Genomic DNA, 15,091 nt, shown 5'->3' on the forward strand with positions numbered 1-15,091 from the left:
ACTGAATACGGTAAGCCTGAATACCAAATACTGAGAAGTTCGCAAGAAAGGCGTGCATAGGAAAGGCATCAATTCCTAAATTGGAATCAGGCCCACGGTGAATACTGTCAAAAAATCCATTAACATTAAGAACTATCTGGTTGAAAGCTCAGTTTACATTTTAGTTAGTTCATTTGTATCTGTTCATCTTATGAATAGTAGTGTCAAGGACAGAGCAAATGCATTCACTCATTGCTATACTTGTGCCCTTTATTGTAATGTACTTTTCTTGAGCGATTACAGATTCCCATTATTGGACAGCTCATACCTTGGGTTGATTGTTAAGGCTTAGCCCTGCTGCCTCATTTGGAAATGATCATGCATAATAATTATTTCAAACATCTGCTGAACAATTTGATGGGGTCAGATGAACTCTATTGAGTCACTAATAACATACTGTATATTCACAATGCACCTGACCTGAGGGCATGATGCCGCCCACGCCTCAGGCTGTATAGTGCTAGCATCCAGTTCAATGTGAAGTTACAACAATTATGGAACAGTTGATCTTTAATGTACTGTGCACCCACAGGTCTAGATTGACCTTCACAGTAGTTTAAGAAAAATGGACAGACCAAAAGCTCCTTCCTTGGTTTTCTTTCACTTGTTTAATCCTATGTCTAATCATCCAGCAAAGTTTCATGTACAGCTAAAACGTGTCAGTACCCCAAGCTTCATATTTAGTCCGTTACAAAATACAGAACATTAGCTATAACATTAAAACATACAAAAAAATGCTTTGACTAAGTTATTAGAATGCAGCCATACATTGAAAATTGACTAAAAAAAACTGTAGTAAAATATAAAAATCTAGAAGTATAAATAGAAATTTGGTCCATTGTCTTGGTTGCTATAATATTATTTACATATTAGATTTATTATTTATGCCAATGTGCATTTTTGATTTCAAAAGCTCACCGTTGCTACAAACAAAATAGTATTTACATTGTCTAGATGGAAGAATGAGTTGCTCAATGCATTGACTCTACAAAAAATAGGCTAACAAAATGTTGTTTAACATAAAAGTTGCGTTTTCCCTTCTTTTTTTATAGCTTACTGCCAATAAATACGAAAGTTTAGGGAAAACAGTTAGTTAAGCAAACATCTCAAGATGACGGTATCGACAAAACATCGTAAAGTTAATCTACAATTGTATGAACGCCGTTAGAAGTACAAGATGAATGTACAAAGGCACACATTACAGGGTCGTGCGGTATCATGTCCAGCGGTCAGGAAACTGCCATTCAACGACAGAACAGAAGAGGAGAAAAAAAGGAGGGGGAAAAAGGCAAAGCTGCTGTCTTTAAAAACGGAACACAGTGAGACAGGCAAGAGTCCATACTGGCAAGTTAGGGGCCCCGTTGCCATGGTTACACCAGGGACTCAAGGCTCTCGGCTGTGCTGACAGGGCCCCCTGGGACCGTTCCGTTGTTGTCAGAGGACTGGAGCGTCCTCTCGTCCTCCTGTGTGCCAACCAGGCTCAGCATGGCTTTGTACAGGAACTGGTACTGCTCCTGAATGAGAAAGAAATAGAGAAACTGTGCTGTTGAACGGAGAATGTTTTAACACAAAATGGCTAATGTGCATCACTCAGGTACAGTCAGGTGGTGATTCAGATTGACTAACAACATCATTGAAGGTCCCGGGCCTCATGAGGTTGATCATCTTGGCCACCTGGTACACGTCCACAGAGCTCTCATACTCTAGTTGGCACACCAGAGTAGACAGGGCACAGAAGGTTCCCGCAGTCACACCGCCAACCCTGCAAAATCAGACCGGTGCCATGAAGTACCGAAAAACTGAAAATAATAGCCAGGGGATAAGCCAGTTTTAGATACTTTGGAGTAATTCCAAGACATATTTGGAAAATGTTACAAACTGGAGCATAGAGCACTAAACCTGTCAGTATTTACTGCACCTTTACAGTATTATCTGTGGTTAAAACCAAGGTTTGAGTGCCATACAAGAGTATTGAGACAGGTGCAGTGTTTCAGTTCCAAGAAATATTAAGTGTATTGGAAATATGGACATATCTACTTATCCTCTTAGGTCAGAGTGGATCGTCTTTAATCTATTACCAGTGGCCAAAATAAAAAAATAGAAGGCAAAAGAGGGATTCAGGGGTATTGAGCTTGCCTGGTTCCAGGTGGGTGAGATTTGGACTTTTGGGACTATTCCATTGGTTCCAGGCCTTGAAAAAGGTTTAGAGTGGATATCATTACCTTATTGCACAGATAAATAATCAATAGGTCTTACTCATCATGGACAACCATGGGGCCCTCCTTGGAGGAGCTCTCCTCCCTCACCAGGCTGAGCAGCTCGAAGGTGCTGCTGATGGGGCTGTCTGGGTTGGGCCAGCGAGGCGCCCGGTAGTGCCTCACCTCCAGAACATAGTCATCCTGGCCCAGAGGGGGACAATAACACAATAAGACAGAGTGAGAGATCGAAAGACTGCGAGAAAGAGAGAGAGTGTGTGTGTGCCTGTGTGTACGTGTGTTGAAAGTGGTCCAGTGATTGGAGGTACAGATGGTTGAGTGAAAACTGTGTGAAAAATAACAGCTGTGCTCCATTGATGTGTGGGGATTGTGTATTGAATTCCATTTCCACCCTTCATTTGGTTTCACCATGGGCCAAGATCCAGGGAAATATGAGCAGAACAACTCCTAAATGGAATACTCATGTTGCTATATATTCCCTCTGTGTAACAATAAACAGTGGTTAAATGTTTTTGGGGTATAGACACAGTAATAACATTTGCTGAGCACTAGCTACTGGTCCATAACGACTGTTCCATAGCGACTGGTCTTTTCTATGAGGCTGTTCTTTTTGGGCTGATCCCACAGTGTGCGGCTGATCCTCCTCTTCAATGTAGTTAGTCTATTCTAAGTAGACTATTTTATTGTGACTGATCTCTTATCTTATCAAGCTGATCTCCCTGGTCTTACTGATCTCCCTCAGCTCACCTGTGTAGCCTCCAGGACATAGTCCTGCACCACCAGCATCTCCTCGTTGGCCAGACACACATGGTTCTCGCTCCGCAGGCTCACTGTGAACGCCTCACAGCTGATTGTCTGCTCTTTGCGGGGCCAGTACACGTACGGCTCCTCCCCCTCTGCCTGAAAACACAGAAATATGTGATAAGGACTTCCTATTTGAGGCACAAAATGGCTGCCAGTTTTGTGTCCAGGAGGACAGATAGATACCCACCAGGCTTGGTGTTCCCAGTGTTGCTGGTGTTCCCGGCAGTGTGACGATGACCTGAGAGTTGTGATCCCAGATCATCCTCCAGAAGTCTGTCACCGTGCCGGCCAGTGGGTTCTGGGTCACGATGAACTCAGTGCTCTGCCGGTACCCCTGAGGAACACAACCGGTGGTAGAAAATTTAGACAGGTGGTATAAACATTCAGACAATTTAGACCAGTAACCAAAAGTGGAATTTACTGAAAATGATGGCTGGAATGGAGTGAATGGTATCAAACACATAAAAACCATACATTTGATACCATTCCATTCACTCCATTCCAGCCATTATTATGAGTAGTCCTCCCGTTAGCAGCCTCCACTGATGCATCTGACTCTTTAATGTAGAATGGTTGGGTTCTTACTGTAATGTATGAGGCGTTGATGTAATCTGATGTAGTTTCTCCCACCACCGTGGACAGACACACCCTTGACCTTTCAACTGGAGACAAAGCCACACGATGTTAAACTTCCTCATTAGGTATAGAGAAGGTCATTTTGTATAATATTAATATTACAATGATTAGCTTTATTAAAGCAGTATTACTTAACCATAACCACTGCTTATCTACCTAAAGTGATTTTGTCACACACATTTGCTTACACCAAACAAGAGTAAAACAGTTCCCAAGGTTTAAGCTTTCAAATAACGTTTTTTTTTTTACATTTTTTTTTTTATAACAGTTTTTGTTGAGGGGTTCAAGTGTGGGGGAATTTTGTTAAATGTTCAATTGAAAGTGACAATGTTGAGGCCGGGTGCGGTCTCATTGTATACACACTGTTAAAGGGATTTGACATGTTAATGTCTCTGTGTCCAGTATGAAGGAAGTTTGAGGTAGTTTCCCGCTAACGCTAGCTAGCATTGGCTCGTGAAACTACATCTAACTTCCTTCATACTGGATGCAGAAACATAAAAATGGTGTCCACACGTTCGTCTGCCTCTGGAGAAGTATGAACAAACCTGTCTGGAACTCACCGGGTATTAAAGAGGAGTTTCTGTTCTTCTCTCTGTTACACTCTTTCAGGGCTGCCGAGTAGTCACACTGTTTGGCATTAGACTGGGATACCAGCTGTAATCACATTGACTACGGTTACATGCACACAATATGATTATTGTGAATAGTCAGATTAATATAATTTAATCGTTTACATGTTTTCCAAGAAGAACGAATTCCCAAATAATCCTGCTTACATAAACACATCTGAAATCAGACTACCCGATGGGACTGTGATAAATGCAGAAAATCGCCAATCTAAATATATGTTCTACCACAGCAACCATGTTATTTTTGGGAAGCCTATTCGATTCTGAGTTTCGGATAGCTAAAGTTTGTATGTGAAAATCATTTCTAAAGATACACACTTTCAGTTTTTTTCCGAACTCACTTCACTCGTGCAAGAGATGGAAGTTTCACTCGCGCTGCTCGTGCTAGCACACGTGCAGATCAAACACCCCGCTGGAAGTCCGATTAAGCTGCTTACGTGTCCTAATCATTTGAGAGATTGCTCAGAAAACCAGGTGTTTTAATAGGCGTATATGTACTTCGATTATGACCGATTAGGATGAGCAGAGTAAGGCGTATGCCATATTCGGCTTACTGACATAATCTGTTAATATTGAATTACTCGTGTGCATGTAAACGTACTCAGTGGCACTAGATTAACTGTTAGTGTTTAAACATGATGTGCCAGCGGTTGCAACTGCTCTTTTCAAAGGACAAAAAAATACAATTGTCTTTAAACCCCATAGACAAATTCTCCTTTAAATGCATGTTTTACTTTCTGCCCTTCATGTCCTTCTGCCCTTCATGTCCTTCTGCCCTTCATGTCCTTCTGCCCTTCATGTCCTTACTGGAGTTCTTATGGAAAGTTTACCAGTTGTACATTTTGCTGTAATGCAAATACATCCTCTATGACTTGTTGTAAGCATGTGTCTTTACCTTAAACTGTTTCTCCAGCTGCGTCCTGCCGGAGGGCCCTGGGGTCAGGAGGTCATTGACGTAGCTGTGGATGAGGCTGGAGGAAACCTCCGTCTCCTTGCCCAAGATGGCCTCCACCAGGGCGTCGTGGATGAACACATACTGCTCCTGAATGCACAGGGAAAGTAGGGTTGAAAGCCTTAGTTGGGTGTTGACATTCGTACAGTTTTGGAAAGGTAACAGCACAACTGATCATAGCAGATTCACTGTTTTCTTGTTGGTATCAGACCTGGGATCAAAAAGTATTCTTTCAAATACTTTAGAAGCCTTTATTTGAGCTTTTCTGGCGCAATGGCACCAATGGAAAAGTCCCAAAAGTGCAACCCCCCCCTCTGGCTGAGCTCTCACCTCTGTCTGTACCAGGTGGTTCCTCTGTGTGCGGATGTGTTTGAGGAAACCCATGATGTTGACCGTGCCCTCTTCTTTGATCTGCTTCAGCATGCTATCCAACACTATGTAGGTGCCAGTCCTGCCTACGCCCGCACTGGAAACACACCGAGGTACACAATTTGGTTTACATTTAAGAGACACATTTAAATAGAGAATTGTGAAGAACTTGGATAGAGGAAGGTTCTTATATAGATTGTGAATCCTGGTATTTTGAGTTCACTCTAGTTCTCTATGAAATAATGTTCCATGTTGACCTTCTCAGCTGGACTAGATGAAAGCAGCCACAGAATGCATGTTAAGAGATTGCATTTAATGGAGGACCAAGTCCATTCTATTCTATTTCTATGCCAGTCCGAATGTAAATGTACTTCCTAAATTGAATCATTCACATATAGAAGATGGGACATTTTTAATTAATTGAATTTCGGTGGGGAAAATGATATTGACCTCAAAGCTATTCTATACATTCTGCAAATCTATGGCTTCCCACCTGCAGTGCACTACGACAGGCCCCATGTCATCTGTCCTGGCTTTGGAGGACTTCTGGACGAAGGTGAGCACGGGGAGTGTGTACTCAGGCACGCCCATGTCTGGCCACTGGGTGTAGTGGTACTGTGTCACGGTCCGCTCGTTAATCCGCCCCTTCAGTGAACCCTGGGGTTGGCGGGAGGAAACAGGAAGTGGTGAACAGGATGGGACTTTGGCTGTCACTTTGACACTTGGGATTCGTGAGCTCCATACGAAATGTTCAGAAACTAAAGTTGTAATGATGTAGTGCTTCAACTGACTTGTAGGGTAGGGGCAACAAAAGTAGATAATATATGTGAGGAAGTAGAGGTGAAACTATTAATGGTGAATGAGAGGTAAATGTGATGTAAATAGTGTGACCTCTAACCTTTTGGACCTTGGTGTTCCTGAGGGTGAAAGTTCTCTCGGTGTAGTGGGCCAGAACCTTGCTGCTCTTCACCGTCACCAGGAAACCACCGTACTCATCCTGGCTCTCCAGGGGCCAGTACTGGTCACACTTCCTCTGAGAGACACAGCGAAACACTTTCGTGTACTTTCATGAATAAGCATGAATAAACTATTTATAAACTATTACTAAATATGTATAATCGTATAGGTGGCCCCGGTCTCTCACCCGTCCCTTCTCCATCAGGTTGGTAATCATGATGATGACGCCCACGTTCTGCTCCCACACCATCCTCCAGAAGTCCTCGGTGCTGGACTTGAGAGGGCCCTGGGCCGCGATGTAGGCCCTTGACTTGTTGAAACCCTGTGGAGGGAAGGGCGGCAGGGGAAGGTAAAGAGAAAGAGAGTGAACAACAGATTAGCTACTGACACGTCAACAAGACATTTGCCCTCATAACACTGCTAACATCTGACGTTATTGTGCAGATAGAAATGCAACAAAAAACGTATTACGTCAACGTAGTTTGCGTTAATGTAATCTCCACTCTTCCCGTCTTTGTCAGCCTGGGTTGAGAGTCTTACTCGGCTGTGGTCATCTAGGAGTAGAGGAGGAAAGAGATAAGCTGGGTGCGTTCAACAATGTATGTGTGTGTACATGCTTTTGAAGCTGCATGTTTGACTTACAGGCCAGGATATTGATGTATCGGTTCTTGTTCTTGTTGTCTGGATGGTTGGAGCCGTCTGCGGTGATACCCAGGTCCACTGTGCACACCTGCACCTCCTAAAAAAACACATGACCTTCAGCACTCCGCCCCTAACATCCCACCATCCTCCATTACTACGCAGCCAAACAAAAATGTGTCATCATGCCTGACAAAAACGTCAACATGGGCAGCTGGAAATGTGACAAACATCTACACATGATTACTACAGAAATAATCTAATCAAAAGAGAAAAGGGAGACACAGCTTACCTCGTAACACTCTTTCAATATCTAATGGAGGGGGGTGAGAATGCAAAAAGCACAGCAATGTAATGTCATGACACAAGGTGAGCAAAAAAGTCCAAATAAATAACAAGAAAACGGTTTGTGGGCAAATCTCAACTTAAAGACACTGTTCATGCGATACACAGGGCTTAAAAAGTGGCTTTCAGATTCACTCGATGTACCATGTGAATGTCCTTATATTAGCTTTGACTTACAAACCTATTTTTGTGTTATTGACAACATTTACACATGTATGCATTTACACAGCACTGATAAAATGCCAAGCTGGATTTAACATGGTGAGCAATGGTAAATATCCAGTTGAACCTATCTTAACAGAGAAACATCAACATCCATGAATGCAGTGTAGATTATGATACACTTGTAAGTCACAGTGGTAAGGACAACAGACATGGCTCCTCAGAGGAATCTGGGCCTGTAGCATGTAGCATGAGAGAGAGTGTGAGTTTGAATGGCCATCACAGTGCATAGCCTACCGCCTCATAAGGTTTCTGCATGCTAACCTTAAAATAATGACAGCCGCCATGTAACATCGCAAACGACACGTAACAATTTCGCCAAGATGGATACACACAGAACAGCATTAACTCAAAAAACAGGTAGACAGCTGACTGGAAACACGTAACAAATAAATACTAGTGTTTTTGTCATAAACCATATCCTGTCTTCTGAGGGGGCAAAGGTTACAGAACTTGACAGCACACCTCAAACTCCCGGGAGAATGCGTTGGTGTGGTGGAGCTCTGTCACGTGCTTGACAAACTGCTTCACCGCAAGGGCTTCATGTTCATCTGAAAGGCAGAGAGCAAAGGTATTGAGATGATTAACAAAAGTCCTTTATCAGAATGAACGTTTGAAATGCCACACTCTGTCAGAAGCAGATGTTGAGTGAGGTAGTGTTAATGACAGAGGTAGGCTTGATGAAAATGTAGAGCATGGACAGATGGAGAGGGTAACTGTCTACATGGCTCTGTGCTTGTTAACACTTTTGTGTGTGTGTGTGTGTGTGTGTGTGTGTGTGTGTGTGTGTGTGTGTTTTGTATTGCGTGAGAGTGTGCTTGTCTCAGGATGGTTACCTGTAGCTGTAAGCAATGGTGTGGGTGGAACAGATATGACTCTGGGCGATGTGTTGTCCTCTATGTAGAAATGGGCAGTCTGGAAACACTTTCTGTGGAAACATATGTATGATGATATAAGTTAATAAACAATAAACTTGTATTAGATGAGATGGAAAAAAAGCTTTATATTTGTCTCCGTGACCTATTGCCATTGATTATTTTACTTTTTGTAAAAAAAAATATATAGCTTTTATCCATCTCATCTAACCCAAAAGGGGTATTTGTATGCTTTGTTCTCATTTGGAGAAAAATGTGCAAAAAAATTATGACAAAGACAATAATAATATTGGTGTTATGATTGAGTAAAATGTAATACAAAGACAATAACTGTAGATATATTTTTGAGACGCTCAGAGACAAGAAAGGCCTAAAAAACACTTTTGTTGTTGTGTTTTTTAAGATACAAAGACAACCACAGATGTTGGCGAACACATGGTAATCTGTCCGTAACACAGGGGGAAAAAAATCCTTCTAATCTCGGACACGTTTTTAACAGGATCACGCATGCATTTCTCTTTGATGAGCCTGTGTTCAGCTACCCAAAAATGGACATCGCCACACAGATTACTCTGGACGACAAAACCATCAAGGAGATGTCCCCAGTAGACAACATGTTTGTGTTTCTAAAAGACGTACCCACTTTGCTAAACCCAAGTGCACAGCTATGGGGTTGCCAAATGAACACCGTGTCACCAGGGGAAGTACAAGGATGCGACACGGAAGGGATTACAGCAATTTAGCCTCGCGCCACTCGTTTTACAAGACGCTGACACGACGCCTTCATGTCGGACATAATGAGACACAGGCCCTTTCCCCAACCACTGGACGACCCCGAGCTCAACACTCTACACCCTGAGTGGGGTACATCTATCAGATTTAATCCCTTAGCAACGCCAAGATTACTGTGGCTTAACATGAAAATACAAAAACAGGGTAGAAAGCATGAACAATATGTCACGTCTCCAGCCCAGTGGATGAGAAATGTACAGTCTTAAAGTGTTTACATTTTTGAAAGTGTGTCCTTGATTGGATTGCAGAAGTTGGTTATTTTTACTGTCCGACCGGTCAGTATGCCGCCACAGGGAAAAGTAGTATTTTTCTATGATCTCAGTTTGGGCAAAATATCTTTATTCCCGAAGACGCGCAACTCTGAATGCTGTCAGTTATGTGTAAGTGAACCTACCCAAACACAGCAAAGCTCATGTGAAAAGCCAGACATCAAACCGTAGTGATAGATATTGGATGTGTCATGTGGAAGTGTGTGAGAGTGAGAAGGAGATTGGGCCCATGTCACAGAAGATTAGGCCTCCCAGTGAGACAGACAAATATGAGGTTCTTAAGGTCAACCCCCTCCCCCCTTCGCATACGCCACCTCCCGCTTCACTCCACCCGTGCCCCCTGATGTCTGGGGACCAACCAGACCCAATCCTCAGCGACAGATGAATAACAATATGACAGGTATCAACCCTGGGGCAGTTCCACACAGCTGTTCCATTGGGAGGCATGAGGTTTACTGGTGCCAGTGTGTGTGGAGCCTATCAATGCAGAAAGGAAGCTGTTGTTCATGTTCTGTATCTTAGCTGTCTGATTATACAGATGATGCTTAGGGTCAGAGGGGTCAGTGCGGAAACGATACTCATCATCATAATTGGATTTAATAATAATAATAATCATAATGGATCTCCGAGTTGGGCATCTCCGGCGCGGCCCACGCTTGTTGCGTCCTACCTGACAGGTCGCTCCTACCAGGTGGCGTGGCGAGAATCTGTCTCCTCACCACGCGCTCTCACCACTGGTGTCCCCCAGGGCTCTGTTCTAGGCCCTCTCTTATTCTCGCTATACACCAAGTCACTTGGCTCTGTCATAACCTCACATGGTCTCTCCTATCATTGCTATGCAGACGACACACAATTAATCTTCTCCTTTCCCCCTTCTGATGACCAGGTGGCGAATCGCATCTCTGCATGTCTGGCAGACATATCAGTGTGGATGACGGATCACCACCTCAAGCTGAACCTCAGCAAGACGGAGCTCCTCTTCCTCCCGGGAAGGAAGGACTGCCCGTTCCATGATCTCGCCATCACGGTTGACAACTCCATTGTGTCCTCCTCCCAGAGCGCTAAGAACCTTGGCGTGATCCTGGACAACACCCTGACGTTCTCAACTAACATCAAGGCGGTGTCCCGTTCCTGTAGGTTCATGCTCTACAACATCCGCAGAGTACGACCCTGCCTCACACAGGAAGCGGCGCAGGTCCTAATCCAGGCACTTGTCATCTCCCGTCTTGATTACTGCAACTCGCTGTTGGCTGGGCTCCCTGCCTGTGCCATTAAACCCCTACAACTCATCCAGAACGCCGCAGCCCGTCTGGTGTTCAACCTTCCCAAGTTCTCTCACGTCACCCCGCTCCTCCGCTCTCTCCACTGGCTTCCAGTTGAAGCTCGCATCCGCTACAAGACCATGGTGCTCGCCTACGGAGCTGTGAGGGGAACGGCACCTCAGTACCTCCAGGCTCTGATCAGGCCCTACACCCAAACAAGGACACTGCGTTCATCCACCTCTGGCCTGCTCGCCTCCCTACCACTGAGGAAGTACAGTTCCCGCTCAGCCCAGTCAAAACTGTTCGCTGCTCTGGCCCCCAATGGTGGAACAAACTCCCTCACGACGCCAGGACAGCGGAGTCAATCACCACCTTCCGGAGACACCTGAAACCCCACCTCTTCAAGGAATACCTAGGATAGGGTAAGTAAGGGTAAGTAATCCTTCTCACCCCCCTTCTCACCCCCCCCAACAAGATTTAGATGCAAGTGGCTGTTCCACTGGTTGTCATAAGGTGTATGCACCAATTTGTAAGTCGCTCTGGATAAGAGCGTCTGCTAAATGACTTAAATGTAATGTAAATGTAATAATAATAATTATGGATCTAATAATAATCATTATGGATCTAATAATAATGGATTATGGATCTAATAATAATCATTATGGATCTAATAATAATGGAATATGGATCTAATAAGAATCATTATGGATCTAATAATAATTGATTATGGATCTAATAATAATGGATTATGGATCTAATAATAATCATTATGGATCTAATAATAATTGATTATGGATCTAATAATAATGGATTATGGATCTAATAATAATCATTATGGATCTAATAATAATGGATTATGGATCTAATAATAATCATTATGGATCTAATAATAATTGATTATGGATCTACTAATAATGGATTATGGATCCAATAGGAATGGATTATGAATCTAATAATAATGGATTATGGATCTAATAATAATGGATTATGGATCTAATAATAATGGATTATGGATCTAATAATAATGGATTATGGATCGAATAAGAATGGATTATGGATCTAATAATAATGGATTATGGATCTAATAATAATGGATTATGGATCAAATAAGAATGGATTATAGATCTAATAATAATCATTATGGATCTAATAATAATAGATTATGGATCTAATAATAATGGATTATGGATCTAATAAGAATGGATTATGGATCGAATAAGAATGGATTATGGATCTAATAATAATGGATTATGGATCCAATAAGAATGGATTATGAATCTAATAATAATGGATGATGGATCTAATAAGAATGGATTATGGATCTAATAATAATCATTATAGATCTAATAGTAATCATTATGGATCTAATAATAATCATTATAGATCTAATAATAATGGATTATGGATCTAATAATAATGGATTATGGATCCAATAAGAATGGATTATGAATCTAATAATAATGGATTATGGATCTAATAAGAATGGATTATGGATCTAATAATAATCATTATAGATCCAATAGTAATCATTATGGATCTAATATAATCATTATGGATCTAATAATAACCATCCTCCTTCTCCTCCTCCACCTGCTCCTCCTGGTCTTACCTCCAGTAGATGAGGATGCCCACCAGGATGATGAGTCCCACGAAGGTGAGGGTGGAGACCACCGCCAGAGGGACCACGGCCCTCCTCTCCTTATCCCTGGCCAGACCCACCCTGGACTCATGGCTGCTGTTACTGGCCTCTGTAAGTGGGGTGAAAATAGATAAGGAGGGGACAATGGATGAGGAGTGAGCTAATGTTGACTATTGAGACACACAACACAACTCCCACAACAAATCATTCACTCAATCAGCTTCTACAGTGGCAAGAAACCCTTTGGAATTACCTGGATTTCTGTGTAAATTGGTAATACAATGTGATCTGATCTTTATCTAAGTCACAGCAATATAAAAAAAAAACAGTGTGCTTTAACTAATAACACACAAACAATTACACATTTTCATGTCTTTATTGAACACACTGTGTAAACGTTCACAATGCAGGGTGGGAAAAGTATGTGAACCCTTGGATTTAATAACTTGTTGACCCTCCATTGGTAGCAATAACCTCAACCAAACATTTTCTGTGGTTGCGGATCCGACCTGCATAACGGTCAGGACGAATTTTGTCCCATTCCTCTTTACAAAACTGTTTCAGTACAGCAATATTCTTGGGATGTCTGGTTTGAACCACTTTCTTGAGGTCATGCCACAGCATCTCAATCAAGTTGAGGTCAGGACTCTGACCGGGCCACTCCAGAAGGTGTATTTAGTTTAATCTGTCCACAGAACATTTTACCAGTAGAGCTGTGGAACAATCAGATGATCTTTTGTGAAGATCAGATGTGCAGCAATGGGTTTTTTTGGACAGCAATGGGGTTTTTTGGACAGCAGTGGCTCCTTCCGTGGTGTCCTATGAACACCATTCTTGTTTAGTGCTTTACGTATCGTAGACTCGTTAACAGAGATGTTAGCATGTTCCAGAGATTTTTGTCATCTTTAGCTGACACTCTAGGATTCTTCTTAACCTCACTGAGCATTCTGCGCTGTGCTCTTGCAGTCATCTTTGCAGGACGGCCACTCCTAGGCAGTGTAGCAACAGTGCTGAACTTTCTCCATGTATAGACACTTTGTTTTACTGTGGAATGATGAACATCAAGGCTTTTAGAGATACTTTTGTAACCATTTCCAGCTTTATGCAAGTCAACAATTCTTAATCTTGGGTCTTCTGAGATCTCTTTTGTTCGAGCCATGGTTCACATCAGGCAATGCTTCTTGTGAATAGCAAACTCAAATTTTGTGAGTGTTTTTTTATAGGGCAGGGCAGCTCTAACCAACATCTCCAATCTCATCTCAATGACTGTACTCCAGCTTAGCTGACTCATGACTCCAATTAGCTTTTGGAGAAGTCATTAGCCTAGGGGGTCACATACTTTTTTCCAACCTACAGTGTGAATGTTTAAATGATGTATTCAATATAGACAAGAAAAATACAATAATTTGTGTTATCAGTTCAAGCATACTATGTTTGTCTATTGTTGTGACTTAGATGAAGATCAGATAACATTTTATGACCAATTTATGCAGAAATCCAGGTTATTCCAAAGGGTTCACATACTTTTTCTTGCCATTGTACATACTGACTCACGAACACTTCAGTAGTAAATCAATACACCAACTCAGTACTCAAGAACAAACATCGCAAAGGTTGAGCAAGTAATGCAATATAAACATGTGATTTCACATAGAGGTGAGACAAAACTTGGCAAGTGAAACGTGTTAGCATCGAACTACTCTAGCATTTGAACTACTACTATTGTCGTTTTGTACCAAAAGAAAAAGCACTTTTAAACAATTGTCCAACTTGTCTTTGTGTTCTAATACATCGACTAATTCAGAGCTCCTGCTTGAACTACGTTGACTTGTTGACTTCAATTTGAAACGCTACCCTTGATCTTTGCTTCAACATCTTTATACCCATTCAGCCAACAAATCTAAACCCGTAGCGACCTCTCTAAACCTTATACAATGGCGGCAATAAGGATGAAAGTGAACACAAATGCTTTCACATAGTTAACATGCACTAAAGGTTAGTTCATGAGTATGGCTCGAAGCTTGTAGCACACAATGGCTTAAATCTATGGGAATCTCAACGCAGCAAAGGTATAAGAAGTGTGAATGAGTGGAGACCATAAAAACCTATTGGGCAAAACTGTTTTCTGGCCGCTTCTAATGCAAAGACTTAAATGCAGGTGATAGTTTCTATCGATGAGTGTTTTGTGAATTACATTGACTGTTTAATGGGGAATTTGACCACTCGTGGTCTGCCAAGGCAAACAATCTATTGGTGCGAGTTGGGATTTGCAAGAGATCTGATGCCCTTGCAGGATGTCACATGATGTCACAGCAAACACACAGTAGAGACACAGCAAACACACAGTAGAGACACAGCAAACACACAGTAGAGACACAGCAAACACACAGTAGAGACACAGCAAACACACAGTAGAGACACAGCAAACACACAGTAGAGACACAGC

General features: G+C 42.2%; 1 protein-coding gene across 3 annotated transcripts in view; it reads right to left on the bottom strand.

Annotated features, from left to right (window-relative positions):
• Nucleotides 1-231: 231 nt before the first annotated feature.
• LOC118396469 (receptor-type tyrosine-protein phosphatase zeta-like) overlaps nt 232-15,091 on the bottom strand; it is a 71,601-nt gene continuing 56,741 nt past the window's right edge. For all 3 annotated transcript variants that reach the window (XM_035790703.2, XM_035790704.2, XM_035790705.2), the window contains 18 exons: nt 12,616-12,754; nt 8,645-8,736; nt 8,274-8,359; nt 7,534-7,554; nt 7,245-7,341; nt 7,074-7,156; nt 6,790-6,924; nt 6,544-6,678; nt 6,139-6,302; nt 5,607-5,742; nt 5,220-5,366; nt 4,256-4,349; nt 3,645-3,721; nt 3,247-3,393; nt 3,003-3,155; nt 2,296-2,438; nt 1,666-1,801; nt 232-1,553 (listed from right to left, as the gene is read on the bottom strand). In XM_035790703.2, coding sequence (XP_035646596.1) covers nt 1,410-1,553; nt 1,666-1,801; nt 2,296-2,438; nt 3,003-3,155; nt 3,247-3,393; nt 3,645-3,721; nt 4,256-4,349; nt 5,220-5,366; nt 5,607-5,742; nt 6,139-6,302; nt 6,544-6,678; nt 6,790-6,924; nt 7,074-7,156; nt 7,245-7,341; nt 7,534-7,554; nt 8,274-8,359; nt 8,645-8,736; nt 12,616-12,754 — 2,129 coding nt within the window. In that variant the 3' untranslated portion in view covers nt 232-1,409. The remainder of the gene's footprint in view (nt 1,554-1,665; nt 1,802-2,295; nt 2,439-3,002; nt 3,156-3,246; nt 3,394-3,644; nt 3,722-4,255; nt 4,350-5,219; nt 5,367-5,606; nt 5,743-6,138; nt 6,303-6,543; nt 6,679-6,789; nt 6,925-7,073; nt 7,157-7,244; nt 7,342-7,533; nt 7,555-8,273; nt 8,360-8,644; nt 8,737-12,615; nt 12,755-15,091) is intronic.

The sequence above is a fragment of the Oncorhynchus keta genome, chromosome 17 (assembly GCF_023373465.1).
Source record: "Oncorhynchus keta strain PuntledgeMale-10-30-2019 chromosome 17, Oket_V2, whole genome shotgun sequence".
NCBI lineage: Eukaryota > Metazoa > Chordata > Actinopteri > Salmoniformes > Salmonidae > Oncorhynchus > Oncorhynchus keta.